The 24,773-nt window shown below is 41.3% G+C and overlaps 3 protein-coding genes across 5 annotated transcripts in view; 2 read left to right on the forward strand and 1 right to left on the reverse strand.

The window, feature by feature from the left end:
- Positions 1-1,063: 1,063 nt before the first annotated feature.
- On the reverse strand, positions 1,064-2,125 carry tmem126a (transmembrane protein 126A). The gene has a single exon (XM_079351614.1). It carries the CDS (start codon positions 1,922-1,924, stop codon positions 1,325-1,327), a length of 600 nt encoding a protein of 199 aa, XP_079207740.1. The 5' UTR covers positions 1,925-2,125; the 3' UTR covers positions 1,064-1,324.
- Positions 1,460-9,111, forward strand: LOC306828878 (dual specificity protein kinase CLK4-like). Of its 3 annotated transcripts, none has more exons than XM_079351612.1 (13): positions 1,460-1,551; positions 4,098-4,258; positions 5,460-5,700; positions 6,310-6,409; positions 6,720-6,786; positions 6,888-7,004; positions 7,117-7,283; positions 7,374-7,468; positions 7,589-7,718; positions 7,802-7,884; positions 7,974-8,053; positions 8,181-8,271; positions 8,397-9,111. In XM_079351612.1, exons 2-13 carry the CDS (start codon positions 4,098-4,100, stop codon positions 8,562-8,564), a joined length of 1,500 nt encoding a protein of 499 aa, XP_079207738.1. In that variant the 5' UTR covers positions 1,460-1,551; the 3' UTR covers positions 8,565-9,111. The 3 variants fall into 3 exon arrangements, with proteins under 3 accessions (XP_079207738.1, XP_079207737.1, XP_079207739.1); XM_079351611.1 differs by lacking the exon at positions 1,460-1,551 and adding an exon at positions 2,858-3,019; XM_079351613.1 differs by lacking the exons at positions 1,460-1,551; positions 4,098-4,258; positions 6,310-6,409 and having other exon boundaries at positions 5,682-5,700.
- Positions 9,112-9,979: 868 nt separating this feature from the next.
- The window catches only part of LOC306829496 (uncharacterized protein), a 119,833-nt gene continuing 105,039 nt past the window's right edge, over positions 9,980-24,773 (forward strand). Inside the window, exons 1-2 of the mRNA XM_079352546.1 lie at positions 9,980-10,656; positions 11,204-11,273. Of these exons, the coding sequence (XP_079208672.1) occupies positions 10,363-10,656; positions 11,204-11,273 (364 nt within the window). The 5' untranslated portion in view covers positions 9,980-10,362. The remainder of the gene's footprint in view (positions 10,657-11,203; positions 11,274-24,773) is intronic.

Raw genomic sequence — 24,773 nt, forward strand, 5'->3', positions numbered from 1 at the left:
TGAATCTCAGGAACTGGCAGAGTCTCCATGCTGATTGTTATGCCCATTCCAGTCGACCCCATGGTCTTCATAAACCTAAACAGAATAACCTTGATTAACATATTGTTGAAACTACTATGACATATCACACAAGATTCATGGGATTAATCAGTCTTATTTGGTGAAAAAAGTGTGATTGGGGCAAATCAAATGTATCTCTCAGCAGATTGAAAGAAGCAAAGCGTCCATCTATGTACAGGTCTGCAACATCTGTCATGGTTTGGTTTCGTTTAGGTTATATTTCAGAGTTTTGAGTTCTGTTTTATTTATTCCCTAGTGTTTTTCCGTGTTACTGTGTTTCCTCGTATCCTTCTATGTTGTCTTTATTATTGTTGCCTGTTTTACTTGTGCATTAATCTTAGTTCAGTCTTTAGTGGTTCCTGAGCTTTTAGTTATGTTTCTGATGTTCAGTGTTTACATGTTTACTGCGTTCCCTGCCTCTCTGGTTTCCCTCCTGTGTTGATTGTTTCTCTTGTGTGCTTTAATGTTTCATAGTCTTGTTTACTTTAGTCTTTAGTGTGTTTCCCTGTGTCCTCCTATGTTGCCTGTAAGTTTATTTCCTGTGTTGTGTTTAAGTCTAGTATTTAGTGTTTCCTGTTTTACTTTGTAATATCTGGTTTAGGTGGTGTTGTCAGTGTTGGGTTTTACTTTTCACTTGTCCTGAAGTGTTCTGGTCTTGTGTTCTTTGTTCCCTGTGTTTCCCGCCTGTATGATTGCCCCGATTGTCCTCATCGGTCATTAGTCTCACCTGTGTCTAATTACCTCATGTCTATTTAGTCTCTGTCTTAGTTAATACCAGGAACCGTTTTATAAGTACCACAAACCTTATTTTAAGTACCAGGAGCCTTGTGTTAGTCCTGGAACCTTTTTGTTTGTACCAGGAACCTTTTTTAAGGTACAATGAACCTCTCTTTAAATACGAGGAACCGTTTGTTAGTTCCTGGAACTTTTCTTTAAGTACCAGGAACCTTTTGTTAATACCAGTTTAATTGAAATCAAAAGGTAAATGTAACACCAACTCCTAATATTTAAGCTCTGAATACGTATAACACTCATAAACTTAAAAAAAAAAAAAGAAGAAGAAGTAAGACAATCATTTGCCCTAATTTTTTTGTAGTTCTGCTAACTTATTCGGGTTTAGAGTGTATGGATTGTGTCAATCTCAAAGATATGTGACATACAAGTACTTCAAGAAAAGTATTACGCTTCACTTTATTGGGAAATCTCTGTTATATTCCACAATAAATATTGAATTTGAGGGGCATGAGTTTCACTTTGGATCATTTCAGTCTTTCAGTTCCTCTCGACCTGAGTCAAATGTTATCTTGGCCAGTTTGGTGTAAGTGTCAAAGTTCCTGGAGCTCAGGTAGGTCCCAAATAATGCCTGGAGCACCAGCACAGCTCTCATCTTCTTCATGATCGGTCTGGAGAGCTCCACGAAGAACCGGAGCACATTGCCCTTCTCTGGCAACGGAGCAGTGTTGTACCTTGATGCAAGACCAAGATTGACAGGTAAGGCCAACAGGATGGGGTACAACCCGGCGCCGACCACACCAACAAGAGCACCTCGTATTAGGGCACAGGAGGGACAGTTGAGGTCACCGCGCAGCAGTGGGTTGGACACAGCCGCGTTGTAGAGCGCATATGTTGTCAGGAAGGGCATCACGGCCATCGGCATGGACGAGGTGATGATTGCCTGTTTGACATTCAGAGCTCTGCGGTACAAGCTGTTTGACACAAGTCCTGCAAGGCCACCATTCCCAGCTAGATAAGCAGGTCCATAGATAAAGATTTTCTGATCAATTTCGGGCAGTTTCTCGAAATTTTTCATCAGCATTTCGGCAATCGTCGCTCCTGTGAGTGCTCTTCCGGAGCGCTCATCCATTTTCAGATTGAATGTTTAAATCCAAAGCGAAAGTGTCCACTGTTCTGTAGCCGGAGTTGCCGGTTTATAATTTTGATAACTCGATTGTCACATCAAAGTAAGGAGGTTGCAGGTTGCAGAAATGAGTGAAGGGCGCAGCCATATCTTACCCACAATTCATAGCTTATATTTTGTGGGATTTGTGCCCTGGGCGCAGCTTCTCAGGCAGGGCAGCTACAGTCGTAGATATACATGACTACAGTATGCTGTTGGCTGAAAAAGGATTGTATGCAACCAGAGCCTTTATAATATATCTTTTGGTAGGTCTCTGTATGCAACAAGACTTAATATTACAGGAATGGTGTAAGGGATCACGCATAAAAAGGTTCTTCCAATGGAAAACTTCTCAAAAAGTTCTGGTAATATTTGGATTGACTCATGAAAAATAAATGTGCCACACAGCTGCCAAATCCATGGCCATAGGCACATAAATTCTGTCTAATTCAAGTTTAAAACTAACAATGCGATTTTTTATAAACAAGAATTAAGCCCATAGCCTTTTAATTTTCAACCACCCATTTCATCAAGTGATCAATGAATTGATGTAATCTGAAGAAATAAGCCAACACAAAGAAAATGATAGATCGAAAAAGAAGAATCAAATTCAACAATTAAAACGCCCTTAGAATAGCATGAATATGGTGTTTAACAATCTCCATTTCCATAGACTGGATATAAATAAAATGTGGGATATTCAGTACCACAAAGGTTTCAGATACAAATATCAAGCAATTCGATTTTAATGACACTGGTCAAACTACTTTGCATCAAACAGAAATTGTGTTTACTGTACTGTTCGGGTCATAGACTAAATATTAGGGATAGGCCTATTCGAGGTTACGGGTCGCCTGATTGTACCTAAAAGAATCAACTCAGGGTGAAAAAACCCCCAGCACATTACTTGAGTGGGCGTGGTTATTGCGTAAGAACGTTCCATCGGATTCCAGAGAGGCTCGCGCCATCTTTGTAGATAAACCGTCTGACGCCTTGTCTTTGTTTTTACGTCTAACGTAAACATTAAACCTACATTGTCATCCGTACATCTGTTAAATGAAGGTAAGCGTATAAAGTAGACTAAATCCAACCACAGATTAACTGTTTTATACAGTTCGACTTTACTTCAAAGGTTGGCTAACGTTAGCCAGTTAGCTTGGCGAGCTTCGACGTTTCGCCATCATGGCGGATCCGTTTTGACTGTTGAAGAAGCCACTAATGTTAGTCGGCATATATTATTTTGTGTTATGTTATTTGGATTCGTCAAATAATATTGAAAGCTTGTACGCTGGATTTAGTTGGGTAACGTTGTGTATTGGAGTATGGTGGGCCAAAAGCTAACAAAAAATACACTAATGGGCCGTAGGCTGAGCTAACGTGATTATCGACAACCTTTGTCTTAATATTATTATTATCGACGGCAAATAGACCAAGGCTGATTTCGTAACCGCATTGTACATACTGCTGGTGAATGCAGTATTGCCCTTCAGTGGTTATAGTACGTTTGCAGTATTTCTGGCAGCGTATTAAACTCGACTAAACTGGTTTCCGGTCTAAAAGGTGAAGTAAACAACTCTCAAGCTCGCGTCTACAGTAGTACATACATTTACACCCTGAACAAAAATGACACGTAATTTATTTGGATTTTTCTTGATGTGAGACTTTGGGCAATATTTGGATTGGTGATTATTTCCCTTTAAACGATACCTGTTGCTTTCCGGCATTCGTTCTCAAGCGCTTTGGCTTGTGGGGGGTGAAGGCCTAAGCGACTGGGCTGACTTAAATAGCCGACAAGTACAACATTTTGGTATTTTTACATTCTGCGATTGGTCTGCATAGTATATTGTTTTGTAAACAACCAATTTCAGATTGTTTATGCCTCTGTGGAAACCCCACTCCCACCAGTTTTCAGGCTATTGACGCTGCGAACCCAACTCCACGTTGCACTGAATTGTAGATGTTTGTGTTCTTTGTTTGAGACAAGGTAATGAAAAGCCCAAAAGTTACATGGATTCTTTTTTGGAGGTCGGATATCTCCATAAACAAGCAGACTGCACTGCTGATAATGGAGTACATGATTGAACTGTGTTTTTAGGAATCTCAATTATACCTCATTGACCTGTATTTCTGTATCTTTCAGATGCGCCACTCAAAGCGAATGCGCTCCCCAGGCGTTTGGCTCGATGAGTACAGCTGGGAGGAGAGAATGGAGTGTCGTAAGAGAAGAAAACGGGACTCACATAGTAGTGAGAGAGAAAATCCGTCCAGGAGAAGTCATCGTCACCACAAAATGTTTGAGGGGTAACTATCATAGTCTGTGTATGGTATCCAACAAGCTCAAACTGTGTACGATCAAACTGCACTCTGTGATCATTTTCTTTTTAAAAAAAAAAAAATGAAAGCTGCTCATAGACATCCCATCACACCAGAATGTCTGAGAGTAATACTAAAGTGAAACTTTGGATAAATAAAAAGAGGCAATCTGTTTTTGCACATAAATGGATACGAAGCTGTTTCTGTTTTCTTGATAGGCATGTGGATTGTTTATTTGTACAATCCAGACATTTGTTTAAGATTTTGTTTTCAGTTGACATTTTCAGTGTAATCTGTTCAAGTTATGTCCAACATTAATGTGTGTTGCAATTCTATCTTTTTGTGTGAGCGTGTGTGTGATAGCCCATGGGGTGACATCAGATGTTTCTAGATCTACTCTAATTTTAATTCTGTAGAGAGGCAGACTTCTCCTCAGGTGACAACTGACACCACCAGAGTGCTAGGGCCCTAATGGTTTCCTGGTCTTTTTTAGAGCCTTGGGTGCTTACGTGGTATGCTGGATGGATGGTCAGGATGTTTAAAAGCCAGGTGTAACTATATGAACTAGGATGGTTTTGGTTCAGTTGCCTCGAGAATGAAACCTATTTTTGTTGAGATTTCATTTCACTTTTTATTTTAATAGGCAGAAATGGCCTTTCATTTGGTTTTCCCTCTTAGTGTCCAAAGTTCTGCAGGTGTTGAATCACAGATTGTATTACGCACTATCAGGTTGTGCTAAAAAACTTTCCACAACTTCTAATGGTTCGCACTTTCTCTCTGCCAAAGTGGCTCCCTGTCAAGGATCATTAGTTTGAAAGAAGGCTTGTTTCTGGTTGCCAATAAGACAGCTGTTTAAATTTCCCAAAAGTGTTTATTACAAATTGTATTTTCATACTTCTAAAAAAGGACTTTCTGTATGCTGATATCTGCTTTATAAACGTTAGCCTCTAATTAAACAGGAAGCTTGGTGTGAGGTGGGTTTAAAAAAAAAAATATGTTGCCAATTACAAATGTTACATAAAGGGCCCAGGGGATAGGGTGTCAGGCCATAGACGGACCATTAGCACCTTCATACACAGTCTTCATTTTAGAGTGTGATCACAGACAAGGAACTTTGCTGTTCCCGACTAGAAACTTTGCTTTCATATCCTTGTTTTTAAACTGTTTGTCCTGTATTTTTAAATTGCAGACAGTACCTGGAGACCCGCAGTTTGAACCATAGACTGGACTCCAGGGAAGGACGCACGAGGGACCGCAGTTTGAACATGGCCTGTGAAGACAACAGTCGGGATGGCACCTGCAGGGACCAAGAAGTAGACTGGCACCACTATAGCAAGTCGTCCGGACGTAGCGGTCGCAGCCGGCGAAGCAGCCGCAGACACAGAGACAGACGACGCAGGCGGAGCCACTCTCGTCGCAGGTCGTCCACGGTACGAGAACCTCCTCCCCTCTCACCTTCTCCGCTGTCTTTACCACCAAATCGAATGGGTCATGTCTCTGTATCTGTTTGTGTGTCCTACTCTTCACTATTAAGCATGATTTCCAGTAATGACAAGTATGGGACTTGGGGAGTCAGGAAGTAAAGGATTGCAAGTGTTTGTAGATTTGAAAGAAAAGTGGACCTAGAATGTGTGCTGAGATCTTAGTGGGCAGTTATGGGAGGTTAAAATAAAAAGGGAAGCTGTACCTGTCGGCAGAGCTACAAAGCACTACATGTAGAACGACTGTAATCAATCAAGTTAAGTTTGTTTTCTGTACTACTTTGAGAAAGTCTCTCATCTGAAAATCTTGTTGCCATGTTTTTCTTCTGTAACACACACTATGTGGTGGCTGGCGCCCAATTTCTGACGGGGCTGAATTTGAATTTGCTGCTCCGTCCATTCGCCTGGCGGTGTTACTGAACGGGCCGAATCTATCCACCCCTTCACCTCCCCCCCTTGGCCTGGTTGAATGAATGACGGTGTCGCATTGTGGTGGCCTGGTGCTGGCTGACTGATGGGTTATTGATGTGATGGCGGATTGCGGCGGTTCCGGTGCAGAGGAGGAGCCATCACCGCAGCAGGAAAAGATCCAGGAGTGTTGAGGATGATGACGAGGGTCACCTCATCTATCACAGTGGAGACATGCTGAGAGCGAGATGTATAGAATATATACCTTTTTTTTTTCTACTGTTCACACTTTGTCTCTCTCACTCTCTTGTTGTCTGGTTTTTACCTCCAAAGATAAATTTAGAGGCTGAACTATTTGGGCCAATAGACTTAATATTGTTTTGGTTACATATTGCCTGTTTGTGTAACATACTTAGCTCTGAGTTGTATTTGAGTGTTCAGAAGCCTGTAATTGTAGTGTTGCTAAACAGCGCAATATAACATCAGGCAATGAATCAGCCAGAGGGCAATGTTAAACTATCATTTCTGCGTCACTAACTTCACCTCTTTACTTTCTGTAGATGAGATTGTGTGTACTCTAGGAGAGGGTGCCTTTGGGAAGGTCGTCGAATGCATTGATCACTCTAAGTAAGTCTCCATCAGAAAAGACTTATAGGATCTCTCTTTTTTTTCTCTTTTTTTTCAATCATTGATTTGATCCTAACAAGCTGTTTGATTCATGTTTCCAGTAACGGAGCTCGAGTGGCTCTGAAGATCATTAAAAACATTGACCGCTACCGAGAGGCAGCGATGTCAGAGGTAGAGGTGCTCAAACAGTTAAAGTCCCTCGACACTGAGAAGAGATAGTAAGTCACCTCTTTAAAATGTTGTAACACAAGTCTTATTACTTATGACATTGCACTGAACCCCTTTTTTTTAAAAGTCAGATCTGTAAACTTTATCCGTCCTCTCTTTCAGCGCTTGTGTGCACATGCTGGACTCTTTCGACTACCACGGCCACGTTTGTATCGCCTTTGAGCTGCTTGGCCTCAGCACCTACGATTTTCTGAAGGAGAACAACTTCCAGCCTTTCCCTGTAGATCACATCAGGCACATGGCGTACCAGATCATCAGGGCAGTGAAATGTGAGTATTAGACATACAGACAGCAAGTAGACTTACAGCAGGTGGAAGAACAACTCTTTATAAAATAGTCTTTTTTTATTTATTTTTCAGTTTTGCATAAGAACAAGCTGACTCACACAGATCTGAAGCCTGAAAATATTCTCTTCATCGACTCGCGATACGATATGGAGTACAACCCCGATATGGTAAGCTACCCAAATATCCCTCCGACGCGCCCTAATGGCTGTAGTAAAATGTAGAAGCGCAGAACTTGTTTGTGCCACAAAGTGTGCGAGTGTAATTTATTTGTTTTTATTCATGGTCAGAAACGGGATGAACGGACATTGACGAACCCGGATGTGAAAATAGTGGATTTTGGTAATGCCACATACGAACACGAACACCACACCTCTGTGGTGTCCACACGTCACTATCGTGCGCCTGAAGTAATTTTAGGTGAGTGCTGCTTTTTAAGACGCAGCTGTGAATGCATTAAGGTGATCCCTCATTGGTTACTTAGTTGACTTTGTTTCTTTCAGATCTGGGCTGGGACCACTCCTGTGACGTCTGGAGCTTAGGCTGTATACTCATTGAGTACTACCTTGGATCTACTCTCTTCCAGGTGGGTGGCAGTCGATGACACACGTTGCTATTTGTACATTAACTTGCAGCTTGGTATTTTCAAGGTGGCTTATATTTTCACTCTTTTAGACCCATGACAGCAAAGAGCATCTTGCCATGATGGAGAGAGTCCTTGGCCCCATCCCAACAAACCTCCTGCAGAAAACCAAGTAAGTAGACCCAGCTGCTGGGCTTATCCTGCACCGTTTGTGATTGATTAACACTTGTTAGAGTCACCTATAAGCAACATAAATTGTTCTATTTATCATAATTTTGTGATCTTTGTGTGGTGTTCAGGAAACAGCGGTACGTTCACCGATGCAAACTTGACTGGGATACGCAGAGTTCTGCTGGAAGATATGTCCGAAAACACTGCAGACCTTTGAAGGTAAGAAGAATGCTGCTGGAGCGGGCCTCGTGCAATAAGTGTTGGACTGTTAAATAGATTATGCATCTCAATGTACAAACACATGGAAGTGTTTGTTTACAATTGTCTGCGTTTATCCCCATCAGCATTACATGTCATCGAAGGGCGAAGACCACCAGCAGCTGTTTGACCTGATAGAGAAGATGATGGCGTATGACCCAGCTAAGAGACTCAGTCTGGAGCAGGCTCTTCAGCATCCCTTCTTCTCCGTCTACCACAAGAGCAGAGGCAGCAGCAGCAGCAAAAAAGACTGAACTCATGAACATGTAAACCTCTGACCTGTAAACGCGGTCAGGGTCCAACTGTCACAATGACGTTCATCATTGACGCTCAGTGCCAGCATCTACTTCCTGACTCTCCAGGAGAGGTGAAATTTGACTGCATCAGTCCACTGCCCTGCTTTACTGTGTCCTGTTGTAAACCAGTGTATTTTTCTAAGTTTAACTCATCAAGTGTGTTTTCATCTGGCATGTAATGGATACCCCTGGGGATTTATATTTATTCAATTCTGTAATTTAATTGGTAGCTTCTACGCCTGTACTGGTGTTTTTTAATTTAGGTACAGCTCAGTTGTGTCCATTTCCGTTATGCATTGACAAAGGGCTGATGAATATTGTAGCAGATTGGGAATTGCCTTAACATGCATCAATCCTTCAAGTAATTTATGCAGTGTTTGAGATGCAGAAAAGGCTTTCCAGGGCAGAAAATCCTTGTGTATATATATTTTGTTAAGATGTTTTTTTTTTCCACTGACTGGTTTTGCAGTATCATGTACACTTTCAATAAACGTAAATAATTATATCTTTTGAGTCAATGGTATCACTGTCAAGTAATAGGGTTTCACTCTGGTGCAGTGCATGTAGCTATCCGCCAGGTGGCAGTAAAAAGCCTCCACATTCTTTAAGCTTATATACGATGAACTGTCACTGTAGGTAGAAAATGACTGACCGACTGTCACAGCGTAAACCTCATAACTTAAGCATTGTATCCTTACAACGTTATAAAAACCCCCTCATGGGTTTTATTTTGGGAAAAGTGGAAGTATTTTTTTTTTTAAATAGACTATTAAAAACAATCTTTAAATCAAATTAATCGTAAGACAGAGATGTCGTTAAAACAGCTTTTGAGGTAAAGAAATAATCGATGAGTAAAAACTGATTGGTATGCTTGAATTACAGATTTCTATCATTCATTGGTCCTAATAACATTTCGAAATAGAGCACCATTATAGTCAACATGTTCGCACTGTTGTCTTCACTGTCATCTGACAGCCTTTTTGAATTAATCCGTCATGGACATTTGATGGTCCGTAAGGCACACTACTGGGAGCAAGATGTTACCCTAATGGACTGAACGGAGTCATGTGACGTGTGCGAAGTGAGTTGCACTAAGTTTCTATGTACACGTTTCATTGTTTCGGTAAACCATAATTAATATTGCGCAGTGTCTGTTTCAGTTCTGATAAACTTAGATAACTGTTTATTCTAATAAAAAAAAAAACAAGATAGGCTATGCCACGGCACCCATCGTTCCCTTTAACATCTTAAAAACTTTGGTTTTGGAAAAAAGCGTCTGTGAAGAACAGCGACCTATATCAGACTAAACGGAGACTTGTCATTAATCAAAGTTCGGCCAATCCTTTACAGCTGTCAATCTGCAGCCTCCCACGTGGTCTGCAGGGCGGGCGCATCTCGACGGGTTCAACTTGCAACTTTTAGGGAGACAAACAATTGGACTCATTGGTAGTTGCAGTCGCAAATCCATGTAGGATACACCCCAACAGGAAACAAGGACCTGCACGTTAGTAGGCGCCCTTCTCTGGTTGTCATCCAGATCGCTCCCATCTGTGCGCACTGCTGCTGCTGCCTCTTGTTCCAGGACTCATTAAAGACAGCGCTTTGAACTCCGAGCCCAGTGTGCAGGAGATAGTTGTGAATGTAAAAGTTAGTCCACGGAGCCTGATAACACTTTTGGTTCCAAACCCAATCAAAACAAAACAAGATATTGTTTATTTTCTTAACATCAAGGGGATTTTTTGAGCAGGATTTCAGCATGGATACAGCCAGCGACTCTATCGGGGAAAGTAAACCGGTGTGTCAGTGCGCGCCCAAGTCCGTGATCCAGCGGTGGCTTCCAGGATTTCATATCGCTCTGTGCCTGTTGGTGTCCCTGAGCTCCCTCGCATTGTGCCTTTTCATGAGCTTTAGGACTTTCCAGCTAGAGAACCGTCTGCAGATGGAGATGGATAAAGCCTCCATCTTCCAGGCGAAGCACGCGGTTTTTCTGAACGAGGATGGGACCCTGATTCCAGAGCTGAGCACCTCCATAGGGAAGCTCGTGGAGGAGGTATTGTTGTGGATAAAAATAAAAGTGAAGTTGCTCATAAGTAAAGATATACTACTGTCAGAGTCACGATAGCGTGTGTGTAAAGTGTGCGTAATAACAAGGAACATGAGGATTTACAACCTTTGCATTGGCATCTTGGCATTTTTGGCTAATGTACCCTGATTATTCCCACTAAAGTCGGTCTTGTTTAATGCATGACCTTAGGGATCAACCATGCATGCAGATGGCCAATTAGTTTGCAGTTAAAGATTTTTATAGGGTGACATAACCACTGATAATAGACACCAACCTTTCATTTTATCACATGGAAAAAGTAATTGAGTGAACTCGTTTCATTTTAGAACTGAATTTAATAAGTGAAGGATTATGATCTTGTTATTGTAATTGGTGGTGGTTTGGATTTTTTTAAAAACGTTTTTCCATTCTTTGATTTTCTGCTTAATGATTTCCCTCTATTCCCAAAATGTTAACTGTTCCAGATTCCATGTTTAGGACCTGTTTTTTAATCTCTCATTTGACTTGTGCATGCGTTTTTGTGTGTCTGCAGAAAATTGGACTGATGACACCAAAAATGCGGACAGCGAGGGATGTTGGTCAAGATTGCTCCTGTCCTCCAGGTATGCCTTCTTTTGTGGCCCTACTCACAAGAACACACACAAAACACACCAAATCCCATCATACCCAAGGTGAAGTTACAGTGCAGACGTGACTGACTGCTTGTGAAACTTGATTTTCTGTCTGTCTGCGATGCTTTTGGCAGCTGAACTCTATGAGTGTGTGTTTATGTTTCTGTGTGGAGGATTAGGCCCCTTAAGCCTGTGTAGGGCCCTACTGTGACAGCAGGACTCAACACTCAGCAGATCAGTGGGGTATTGGGGCGTCCAGCCGGAGCCCTGATGCCTGGTGTCAGTGGGGGATGCTCGCTGTAATGGATGGAGAAGCTTTGTGCTAAGATTGGCCACGTTTGCTGTGGTGTTCATTACACGGCTTGTGATCGTTCCATAGCTGGAGAACAGTATGTGATCCTCATCGTGTTACACACAGTGTCCCGATTATACCTGTAACATCGGAGAAAAATGTATTTTTTGTATCGTATTGATTATTTTTTGGGAGGAGGAAGTTGCTGCTCCATCTGATGTGCAGTGTCTGATGATCTGCTGTACGTTTAATAGTTTACATTAACGGCTTTACCTCACCTGTAAGGAGAAAAGATTTGCTCTGCTGCCAGAGAAATCTCTGGCTTGCAGCAACAGGATGTGTCTGTTGTATTGAAGCTGGCATTCATGACATTCCAGATTTCACACAATTGTAGCTCAAGTGGAATCTTAGTGTGCTTGAACACATTTTCTCTCAATTTTGGTGTCTAGAATTTGAGTTTTTATTAGTTTTATCCATACATATGTGATTTCTCCCTTCCTGGCTCTCCCTCCTTTCTTTCGATTTGCCTTTTATAGTGGGAGTAGTTTCACAAACAAAATAAACAAACAGGTGAAAGCGTTCACAAGTGGAATTTATGGCCCACTTTCAACAAATTCTGTTTTCCAGTCTAAAGTCTGCCGTGCCAAGACGACTCGTCAGCTTTAGCTGGCAGGTCAGCAAAGTTGGCACAAGTATTTGTTGATTGCATTGAGCTGCCACTGATACTGTTAATGCAAGTTGTAGTTCTTTGCTGTATTTCTCCTTTGTAATTCAGTGCTAGTCCACATAGTAATTGTAGTCAGAGTTAGCTTGTAAAAATGTCCACTATAGAGCAGCCTGCGTTGCCCTTAGTGGGTATTTATGATGTGTTCTAATGTTCTTCCATTAGTTGATATCATTGTATCGGATTTGCTTCCCATTTTCCTTTAGATTTAGTTGAATTGCTGTGTAATCAAGTGGTTTTGGCTTTAAAATTCAAACTGTCCACAGCTATTCATAAGCCTATTTAAAGTTCCCTCTCTCCAGTTTCTGATTTTTTTTTTTTTAATGTGGTTTTTTGTTTTTGGTGAACAAAAGTCTGTTTGTTTATTGTGGCTCTGGGGACATAGAATTCCTGTGGACTTGTACACGTCCCAACAATTACATTGCCTAATATGGACTTGTCAACATTTTTTCTATAAAATGTGTTCACTTTTAAAGAGGGATTCTCAGCTGATAACCTTGGGTTGCTGTTTATGAAACATCTTGATCTTGGTACTTTCATCACTACTTTGAATTTTGGGTCTTTGCAACATCCCATCTAATAGATTCATCTATACCATGTTGTGGTTACTTGTGTGCATTTCATCTGTGCCCCTTTGAGAGAATGTGCATGTCAATATCATGGTCCCACTGTGCTGCCTGTATGGTGTGTGTCTGTGAGTCTGAGTTTCAGTCCCTGAGCCTTTGAGGGCCCGACAGAGGCACCTCTCTTTCAACACGACTCTGTAAGAAGAGACCCTCCTCTCTCTTTAGCACCAGCTCTTCCCACCTGAAACTTGAATCTCTCAGCACCACGATCACAGGCCGAGGTATTTCTGCTTGGATGTGTGTGAGGAGCTCACTACCACACAGCATGAGCAGCATTTCTGCTATTAAAGCTATTCCCTCCGCATCAGGGGGCTCGCCTTTCAACGTGCATGAAAACAGGAGCCCAACAGGGGGCAGCACTTGTGCAGCAGCAGCAGGGGAAAAGATGATGTTGAGCTTTTCATTGACACTTCAGACTAAATGACTTCCTTTTGATGAAAAATGCAAGGGTGCATACGGATTGTCCCTCCTATCTACTTTCACTATCCACTATACCTTAACCCTGTAAAAACGTCCCAGGGTTAAGGACAGGTGTTAGGAGGAAAAGGCGATCGCGTTGTTTTGACAATCTGACCGCACTCCCACTAGGTGATGTAATAATAATGTGACGGCGGCAGAGGTTAGTGACATGAGTCTGCCGTGGTGAAACTACAGTTTTCAGAAATTGGACTACAAAAAGCTCATCTAAAAATGTTTCCCCTGTCCCTTCTTACCGGTGAAATAATCCTGAAAACCACGAGGTGTGAATGAACATATAAGGTAGGCTTTATTGGATACCAGGATCCTTCATTTTGATGGTGTTATAACATCAACAGCACGTTCAGACTTCACCTCTGGGTTTAAGATTGATCAAAATTGTTAAAGGTAAATTATTACAGTGCTAACTTCTATGATCTGTGTCACTTTTCTTTAAACAAGGTTTTATAGGTCTATTACAATTTCTCTCTATCAACATGAAATAACAGCAAATCATCTTCACAAACATGAAACAAGAATGTATAGTTGTAAAGTTCATGTTCTTCACACTAAAAAAACTATAAATTAATAGAATAAATACAAAAGCAATAAGTCAAATTAATGTATAAACTACATGCAGATTGTCTCCACATTTCTCCTCTGATAGATCGTTAGTTTTCGTGAACGCTCGACATGGGTTGGATGCGCGAGTCACTTTTAAAGTTGCGGCCGCAATGAATTGTGGGGCAGCACTTTCTTGTCTCCTTTCGTGAAGGTCGGTCCAGAGTTTCCTCTGCTAAAGGAGGTTATAAAGGAAGCATTGAGCCACCTTTCCTGAACTTTTAGAGAATTCGAAAAAAGGACAGTGAAAGTAGATAGGAGGGACAATCTGAACGCACCCCGAGTATCTTGAAGGAAAGCCCCTATGATGGAGGAGCAAAGTAACGGTGTGAAAATAGAATTTTAACCTTAACTCTTGTTTCCTCTCAGCTGAAGCAGCTTTGTGACACTTTTATGCTTAGTGATACAACCCGGCCAGCCCTCGTTAAGTGTTTGTAAACTATGTGACAAAGCCAGAACTCTGTTCACAAGCTTCAGGTGTTTGCTATTAACACCCGGCTGTTCTCTCAACACACGCACACAATGTATGCTCGCTCTAAAACCTATGCACACATTCATTACGTACACATTAACACAACACCTTTGGACTCGGCTAATTAGAAGCATGTGATAGCTGCATGTGTCCTGTGTAGGGGGAGTGCATTGCCATCTCTGCAATTTGCATTTAAAGGCTATTTTACAGGTCTGATGCCTGCGAGGGGGCATAGAGTCTGCCCACACTTGTTGGGCACAGGCCCAAAAATCAAATCCAGGGCAAAATCAGCCATTAATGTAGCTTAGACCCAAATCACTGTGCAGTACAAGAAGGTGCTAAAAATGCAGTCATAAAAGTACAATTTTACGTTCTCGAAATTTCAAGGCCCCTTTACAATAAAAAAAGCCACATTTTCTGTGGTTTTAGCTCTTCATTATGAAGATATGGGTTTTTTATCATTTACTGTTGTGATTGTAGATTTAATATACTTTGGAGTGGATGGTTGGCTGTATTAGATTGTCACTTAAGGCTCAGGAAATTGTTATGGCCATTGTTTACTAAACTCATTTCATGAAGACCCTTAATAAGACGAAGCCTTGCCCATTGTTTCTTTTATGAGTCAGCTAAGGATGGTCTCTACATTTTGTACTTCATTCATCTTTGTGCTCATTCTCTATTTTCTATATGTGTCACAAACAGAGGTGGAGACCCAAACGCACGACTCAAGGGTGAAAGCAGAATCACAATCCGGTCATTGACGGGCAGGGTTCGTTACACGGTGATCAGTGAGTCCAAGCAAAAGTACAAAAACGGCAGGCAGAAATCGGAGTCAAAAACAAAACTGGGTCAGATCAGAAAGCTAGACAAAAAGAGTGCTGGTACCGCTGCTACGATGAGACAAGACGAACTGGCACAGAGTGAGGGGAAGGCAGACATTAAATACTGAACAGGGGGTGGAGTTAACAAGACCCAGGTGAGACACATCAGGTAATCAGACAGGAGGGAAACACTGGGGAGAAGGACATGCGGCCAACAGATCTGAAAAGACACAGGGAAAGAATCAAAGTAAAACTCAAACACAAGACATGATACATGAGGAAACAGGAACAAACTAGACCCTTAACCCGGGGATGTGACAATGTGTTGCGTCTTTAAAAAGGAGCTTTCTCTGTCAGTAAAGAGCATTTGAGTTTGTGCATATGAGGGCAGGAGGTCAGACCTCTCCCTGTGTGCTTGGATCACAGAAGGCCACATTAACACCTTGAACAGGAAAACAGCTCTCCAGTAAATGTGCTTTTGTGTGTGTTTATGTAAATGAGACAGAATACATACAGCAGGGTTTCTTTAAGCATTCAGTATGTGAAAAAAGTTTGTGTATAGGCTCTCATCATAATGTGTATCCAAAATCTCAACATTGAAGCAAAATTTAATAGAAGGTTGAAAGAGACTGTATGAAGTCTGATGTAAAACCAATCAGCTGTCGGTCTGTGGATCAACCTCTAACCCCCCCCCCCCCCCCCCCCCCCCCCCCCCCAAGCTTCCTGCTTCCCTGCCTGGAGGGGAGACAAGAAAGCCCAGCTTTGGGAAGCAAAGACCCACAATGGGGCAAAACAACCTCCTCTGGCTGGCATTTTGTGTTTAGAGCCATAATAAATCAGACAGGAAGCTTGCAGCTACCTACACAACACATCACTCCAGTAAGAATAAGTCAGCTTTAAGATCCATTAATGAGCCATTAAAAATACTAAATGGAGGAAATGTGTTTTGTTGAGGGATTTTGTTTTGGATTTTTTTACGCTCTAGCTGTAGGCGGTTTCCTGAAGTATTAATATGCAGGTGTGTGTGTGTGTGTGTGTGTTGACGTCTGCAAGCATATGTTTAAGTGTGAAGCTCCTGGTGACTGTCTGCATTGCTTTAAATCAACTGTGCATGAGGTTAGTTATGAACAAAGTGTAGAAAATTCAGGTGGCTTTTTACATCATCCCTGAGGGAAGAAGAGATGTTCATGACAGGGGAGGAAAAAGCAGTTCATGCAGTACAAAATAGTTTGTGTCTGACTGCAGCACAGATTCAGGTGTTTGTGTGTTTGTGCATGCTCACCAAAGCTGACGTCTTCCACAGAGAGTTTGTGCAGTGTAGATCATTGTTTTGTAGTTAAAAAGATATTCTTTTACACTCCCTGTGTATTGAACAAATACATACTGTATCTTCAGTACATATCAGTATCTTGGGTTTATGCTTTAAAGGACAAAATGTTGCACAGGAAATGTTGAGGATCGATGAATTTGGGCAACTGAAGACAGAAAAAAAATGCAAAAACTACATTTGCATCAATCAAAAACGACGTAAACCCATCAAAGTTGTTATGCAGAAGTTCTGTGATGTTTCTTTAGGCATGTAAGGATTTCCTCCATGTGTTCCCTCTCTGCCTGCCAAAGGTTTGTGTTCGAACAAAAGTTTTTTTTATTTGAACACAAACTTTTTAAGCATGAAAGTGTTTCCCCCTGTCTTTTCTTTCCATCTGCAGTTTTTTCTCCCACACTTAAACTTCAATCTAAACGGACTTGTTCGGTGGAATGTTTTGCTGTCTATCAAATGCTAGCTGTGCTGTGTGTTGCCAAACAGGTTAGCTTGTATTATGGGTGGTCTTTTTTTTTTAACTGGTTCAGTAATAATCAAAATTCAGATCACATGTTATATATTTCTTCAAATAATATCTGAGCGTTCACCAAACAACTTTTCAGCTGTCGTTCTTTTGCAGACAATATTCAAATGTAGGAATAAAACCAGGACTTTTGGGATGGAGTTGAGGAACACTTATCTTCACTGTTAGTCAGAGATGTTCTGGAAACTCAGTCTAGATGTTTCGAATCAATCCTTTTCTTATCTTGACAGTCTGATTAAAATTAAATTGTTTGATATTATGTGTTTTTCGTCCTAGCATTATGCAAACAGAGGAGTTTGGGATTTGAACATTGTCATGCTTTAGTCCTCTATTTTTCTACCAACACTATTCTCAGACATTGCTCGTGTGAACATTTAATGAGTGCAAAGGAGTTGAACATGCAATCATTTGAACCGAACAACCCTAGAAGATTCTACGTATTTACTTAAAAAAAAGATAAAGCTACTTTCCTGTTGGTTATCACTCTATGATGACGATTGTTCAGGATGAGAAAAAGGACTAATCCCTTATCCCTTTGTCCTCAGGTTAATTCAACCCTTTTATCACCGTGTCTGTTAAAGCTCTCTGGTCCCTGCAAGAGTCACATAAAAATGAGTGACTCTTCTTGACACCATGTTCTCATTTGGAGGATGATCTTGGACAGCTTGAGTGTGCTCAGTTTATTTGTGGAAAGGAAGGAGGAGCGCAGACTCTTGGACACTTGGAGGTATATACTTAGATAGTTGTCTGTATTGTTAAAATCAAACGCTGCACTGGGAAAACGTCATTTTTTTTTAGACAGAAAGTCTAATCACGTTATCTTGTAAACAGCCGTTGCGTGATGCATCACATCACTTTAACAGCTTTAGGATGTGATATTAAACTAACTGCCACAGCACCGTGACTGTGTTTGAGCTGCATCTTAACTAGTGTTTACGTTTCATTTCAAACATGCACCATGTACAAGTCTGAAACTGCCAGAATAACAATGAAGAAGAAGAAATAAATGCACATTTTTTACCCATCAGATGGACCATTGATGTATAGCTCATGCATGTGACCACTGACCTGTCACATAAAGCCCCATCTGATCAAAAGCTTTCTTGGGTCAGATTAGTTGGTGTCAATTTAGTTGGTTGAAATTTGTCCCAGTTTATATCGTAATGAAAGTACGTGTCAGGTCAGAGAGGACGGCTACTAATCATTTTACTCTTCAGCTGAAACTATTAGTCAGGGGTCTTGGGACCAATCTTAACTTAAAGTCTTTGTAAAGCAAAGTCAGAAAATAGCTTTAAACATGTGAAAGAGTGACGACTATGTTGAAACTGTTTTGCATCAGCATTAGGTTTTTATCAACGACGAGTAAAAGCATTAACCTGCAGTTTTTTATGCCTTCATTCTTTAAGCTAATCTTCTAAAAATTTGAAGAACAGCTCTGTGTGTTTATTCAATGAGGAGGACCGCATGTTCAGGTTCTGCCTCTGCAGCCCTGAAAGTCCTGATGGTCTCTTATGTGCACACAGAGGAGCAGAAGGCTGGGGAGTCTGAGATGTGCAGCTCTCGTACCACAGACCGACTCATTCACGCTGATTCATAAAAATCTGTGCTGGATGCAATTATCTCTTCGCATTAGTTCATATTAGCTGTGAGGTCATTAAAAGCCGGAAATGATGAAATGATGAAGGAATGAGTAAAAGAAGAAACATGAACTGAATTTATTAAAGGATTTCCTCCATGTGTACATATTTAAAAAATCAATTGTAGGTTGTTTACTCAACGCTAGCTTTTGAAATGAATCCTGTTATTGAGCAACAGCTCTGTTGGACCCCGTTTATATTTACATCATTGTCTTTTTCCAGGCAGGTCAGACAACTGAGTGTTTATAAAGCTCCTCTTAGCTCTGTATAGTGGTGTAAGGATACCAAATCAAGAAGTGTTCCAGTACACATCTCCAACACAAACATGGGCAAGATCATTGATTCTGAGGTTTACAAACATGCAATAAGGTCTGCATTCTTGAGAAACTGCATCATGTGGAGTTTAAAGTACTAGTTTTACAACAATAAGCAGTTATTTTAGCATATTCACAACAATGTGTCACTAAATAAATGTTTACAATTTGAAAGTAGAGAACATTTCAGGAGGTTGGGTCTAACAGGAGGTATAAAGCATCTGAAAAACACATGGCTTCAAAGTCAAACTGGGTTCAGAAGAACATCTGATTTGCTTCTTTTCATACAGTGATGCTTTGTCTGATTTTATTTAATTTTTTTTTAAAAACCCCAGTTGTTTACAGAAGAACAGTGTGCATCAAAGTGTGGAGCATAAAGTGGCGTGTTAAACCGCTGCGACATCATTCATTTCTACAGTCTTGGATTGATTCAAGAGCATGGCCACAGAATCATTCATGGTGTTTGTGGCGGAGGAGAATCTGTTAACTTAGCACGTCGTCTCTGAACGGTTGTAACTTAAGACAGTATGTCTTCTGTCTAATAATTATTTGAATGTGTTTGAATTATATATGCTTGTATTCAAAGATGTGCTTGTTGAGAGGGAAGGGCATTTCATCTTGGAGCATAATGCAACTTTTCAGCCTGTGTGTTATTTTAGTAGCATGCAAAACAAAACTGTTGCTTTAAAAAGAGAAAAAAGGGCGCTGTTGGCCACATATTTAGGAGAGTGGGATAAAATTAGAGTTACATTAGGCATGAGTTAGTAATTACAGGTTGGCATCAAATGAAAAGAAATACCAAGTACTTGTAGTTTGGCTCCATTGTTTTGTCCATTTTTCTCTGAATGTTCTCCTTCCTTCTTCCTCAAAAACAACTACAATTAGCATCTTTGCTTAAGTAAGCCCTTAAGATTTCTAAAATAAATACTTACTAGATGTTTTGAATGTTTAAAATAATCAGTCAAAATAAAGAATATTTTTGAGAAATCTGTCTCAGTGTTGCCGTATTCTTAGTTAGAGCCTGTAGCGTCTGGTCCGGAGCAGACACTGTGCCAAATGTGGAAACCATTATAATGTTGTCTTTAATTATCACAAGTGGCATGTGACAAGGTGAACAGCTTTTTAATGGGGGAGCAGAAAAAACTCTTTAACACCACCGTGTGGCCTCTGGCTGGCTGACAGCGCTGTGAGGTCAAATGATTCGTCACCGTGCCGCAGCGTGGGTCTAAACCTGTTTACTCATTTATCTGAATATACAGGACTAGTGAAGAGGATATTTTAAATTGGGTTCTTTATCTGACGTCCAGCGTAGATAAAGAGCCACAGAGGTAAGTTTGCGTTATCTGTGTTTTCCTCGGTATTATCGGGACATTTACACATCAGGAGCGAGGCTGAATGCAGCTGCAGTGAAGAGGCTCATGTGAATTATTTGACAGATAACATCTCTGGAAGTGGACCCAAAAAAGAAAGACGGGGAGGCAGCGTGTATGCAGAGGTTATCGTTCATCCCTCGCAGACACACAGTGGAACGAGCAATCGAGGTGATGGAGGTGCTAAGCAGAGCGGTGGCCATCCAGATGGTCTCGCTGTGCTGACATGCTTCTGCTCAGCGTTAAAGCCCCTCGACAGGCTCGTCACTCTCCCAGCACCTCTTTAATGAGAGGCGGGCTTGTAAAAAGTGGGCCTGAGGCCTTTGAACGAGCCCTGAGCATCGCTGGTGCATGTTATTCTGTCATAACAGGGAGGCAAGGGCATCTCTGAGCGGAGCGTAGGCCGGCTCTCAACAACTTAACACCACAGCTCGGGCGTATTTACGTGTGTCAGGCCTGCTTTCACTCTTACTTTGACCTTCTCCCAACGCGTCTGTCATTTTGTCCCTCATGTTTTTAAGTCAATGTGCCCTAACTTTGTGATCTCCTTTTTGTTTCCTTTCTGTCCATCTTTGTCTCTATAGACTTTATGTGTTGACGCTCCAGGTGTTGTTCCAGGATCTATATGTCCTGAGGCAGCTGAACCTCCACAGTTGGTCAGTCTGTTCGCTGTGTGTATACATTAACCTGAAGTTCAGCCAAGAGTGAAGCGGGGGGGGATTGAGATGGCTATCAAACACACTGTAAACAGAAAATGAAGAGATGCAGAGGGACATTTTCAGGGGAATCAGGTGTGTCTTTCCAACGAGAACTCTACCACTTCTTTGTTTTACAGCAAGAAATTACATTCAGCTCTCAGACTGTTGAAGTGGACCAGAAGACCGACAAAAACGAGACATTTGAAAGACTAACTAGATCACCGTAGTCATCGGTTATTTCTCAGGAAGGTTAAAGAAGGCTGATTGTTCAGCTGATAGCCGGGTGTTACACATCTATGGCTTAACATCAAACTACAGTTACTGCACATTAATATAAGCTTGAAACTTAAACTGGGATTTTTTAGCTAAAATAACCCTATTTAACAAAATCCTATGAAAACACAAGCTTGGTTTTATACAGAAATCTATATCTGAAACTGTAATTTCACATGCTTGTTTTTTTTGCCCTGTGCTCATCAGCAGTGTTGTAACTGATGTTACTATGTTAGTGTGATACGGGGTGTTTAACAGCACTCATCGAGCACAAACCAGTGGACGCACACCTTGATTTACCACCATTAGGTCGAAGCTCTTTGGGTTTCTACTGGGAACTGCTCGCTGCTCTCGGTCGAACTAGCTCATCCAGATGGATGCACAGAGGGAGGGTGGGGGTCTCTCTATACAGAACTGTATCGCACATGTTGAAACTCTTAATCAGCAAAACCAGCTGTTTTTTACATATTGGGCAACATTTTCTGTGCGTCTGCATTCTTGATGCAGAAATTGTGCGTCTCTATGTGTGGCCCAGCATGTTGGGCTTCTCATGCGCCTCTCTGAGTTTCTGCATACCATCCGACATCTTCCATCTCCATTGCCAACCTCTGTAGGGATTTCTTATCTGCATATTTGCTGCTCCACTCAGGAATCATAATACAATGAGTCCTGAGTGTATATTTCAGGAGCCAGGAGAGGATATCACAGATGTCCAGTCAGCTCTGGTTACACATGGAATATCTGGGTCGAACATGTGGACAAACTATCAGGTCCACCATCTCTCTTTCCTCCCATTTTCTCTTTCACTGCATTCACATGTTTCTGTTTTTTAAGGTTTCCTCTGGTTGCTCTTCTTACCTTTTTGGGTATCTGTTCTCCCTGATTTTTGATATTTCTAACACAGGATCAGATCGTTTGAATCCTGAAGGTGTTGAAGCATCATTTGCGTGTGAATGGGATCGAATGATTTAAGGAGCATTTAAAGCATTTGGTTTGTGTTTTTTGCGTGTTTGCTACAAGATAAATGTGACGGATTATGAGCTGCGGCCTGGACACACATCAAGAAGAAGAGAGCTGTTGTGGTTTAACAAGACAGCAGGGGGAAAAGAAAGCTCAAACACACACACACACACACACACACACACATACAGCCAGAAGCATCAAGATGCAAACACACTTCCGTAATGTGTTGTCACTGTACCAATTGCCAGTTCGACGTCTTGAATCAAAAACAACACGGCTGCACTTTTGGAATGAACTGGCCGTTTTTGGTTGTGTTTATTTACTTGGAGTGTTTTCTCACGTCCATGTGGTTCTGATTGTGTGATTTGGAAAGAGGACAAAGACGGGAATGAGTAGAGAGAGAGGAGGGGGAGCGAGACAGCGGCAGGAGGGAGCGTCAGAGAGACTGATGTGCACAATGTGATACTGATAAATGGAAATGCAGGAATTTAAGTTGTATGTGAAGTTTACATATGGAATCAAATATTACAATTAACGTCAAGTGTCTTTCTGTCATTTTAATGTCTCATCTCAAATCATCAATTTTGTTATTGCAACATAATCTTGGCATGCAAAGCTGCTTTCACTGCCTCAAACCCTGTTTGATTCCTTTTAGGTTCAGAACAAAGAGTTTGGCTGTTTTAACATGAGGATTAAACCAAAGAAGTCTGTATACACATCTATAACTGCCCAAATTGGCTCTTTAACGGGGAACTAATTTACACACAACCGGCCAATAAGAAGGCCTGACCCGAATCAAGTTGATCGTAATAAAACATGTTGTTGAGAGTAAAAGCCAAACCACCAGTGCAAAGCACTTCTCCGGTTGTTAGAATTTTGAGAATTTGCTTGAGTTCATGTGTACGGCGTTCGCTCACAGGCAGGAGAAAACGGTGCTGATCAAATTGAGGATCACTCAGATTGTTATTATGAGACGGCTCCAGATGGGAGGTCTGATTGTCGGCAAGTGGTCTGCCTTTATGGGTCCGACTCAAGTCTATTTTCTGGCCGCCTTAAGCAGAGAAACATATGGATAAGATGTTTTGAATGATTTTGCAATGCAAAGTGATTCAAGCGGAATAATTGCAAGGATTCTCCACGGGAATACTTGTCCAGCTCTGAAATTATGTATGTTACACTCACTTGAGTTTCTAATTTATATTTTGTGTTACCTGGCTGCTGCTGAACACGGATCTGTCAGCGCTGAGGGAAAGCAGTGCGTCTGTGATCAGTGTTTCTAGATCACTTTTACAGAATTAAGCATTTCTGTTAGGAGAGCTTCAGATTGAACTAAAGCCTTTTTTCACACGTGCACTTCTGGATCTACTTGGGGTAAAAACAATTTCAACCATTTGAGTAAAACATTCAGCTCACCATGAACATTCAGGTGTATTTTCAGGAGGTTTGTGCATGTGTGAAAAGGTTATCAGTAACAGATGTAAATAACATCCGGTATTGACTTACAAACATAAACTCATTGACGATTTGTAAAAATTGCTGTTTAAATTTTCAAGTACTCTGACCTGACGCCTTTCATTTGTAATTTTATTTAAAAAAAAGACCCACACTTCCAGTTTTAAAGGAATCTTTTAGAGCATTTTTTTTTTAAACAAGCGTCTGTCCAGGAGATAGATTTCGAGGCAGCACGTCCTTGATTTGTCTGTGACTAAACTTTTATTAAATCAGAGAGACGTGAGACTTTGTCTGTCTGGTACACCAATTCATTTCAGTGCAGATTAGCTGATCTTATTTAGTCTAATTGCATTTGAACTTTTAAACTCTCTATTCTCACATATACTGTCTGTTTCCTCTCTTTTTGGGAAGACAGACAACGGTAAATCGAGTGTCAAGTAACAGGATGTTTATCTTTCTTGCTCTCTGCATTTCGAAACATATTCCGTGTCTGCATGTCTGTTTCATTGCATCGCTTAGTTGCCTGTTAGAGGAGTAACATGGACAGAGGGGCTGACTGCAGGAGATCTTCGGAGTTGGTGGGGTGTGGAAGCGCTGTGTACCCCAAGCAAACAGACCAGATAAGATCAGTGGAGGGAGCGCAGCTGGAAGCCTTCCTGAACTGACCCCTGTCTCCGCCTCTCTCACATTCCACCAAACCCTTTGCTGCCCTGTTTCTCCCCATTCCTCCCTGTACCCCTATTTTACTTCCTAACATATCTTTCCCATAACTCCTCTTTTCCCTCCTCATCCCTGCTGCATCCATTATTCTTCATTTTACAAACATGTTTGGCGTTTCCTTAACATCATTTGTTTTCTCCTTCCATGTGGTGTTTCCCCTCCTGTTCTTGACTTTACTGCCACTTCTGCATCTTCCCCTCCTCCC

This window comes from Symphodus melops, assembly GCF_947650265.1.
Source record: "Symphodus melops genome assembly, chromosome: 9".
Lineage (NCBI taxonomy): Eukaryota > Metazoa > Chordata > Actinopteri > Labriformes > Labridae > Symphodus > Symphodus melops.

What these genes read in the sequence shown, in the direction of transcription:
- tmem126a (XM_079351614.1), bottom strand. Translation starts at nt 1,924, where the DNA reads ATGGATGAGCGCTCCGGAAGAGCACTCACAGGAGCGACGATTGCCGAA.
- LOC306828878 (XM_079351611.1), top strand. An exon ending in TTGGATCTACTCTCTTCCAG is followed by an intron (nt 7,885 to 7,973) that starts GTGGGTGGCAGT and finishes TCACTCTTTTAG; the next exon opens with ACCCATGACAGCAAAGAGCA. An exon ending in AACCTCCTGCAGAAAACCAA is followed by an intron (nt 8,054 to 8,180) that starts GTAAGTAGACCC and finishes TGTGGTGTTCAG; the next exon opens with GAAACAGCGGTACGTTCACC.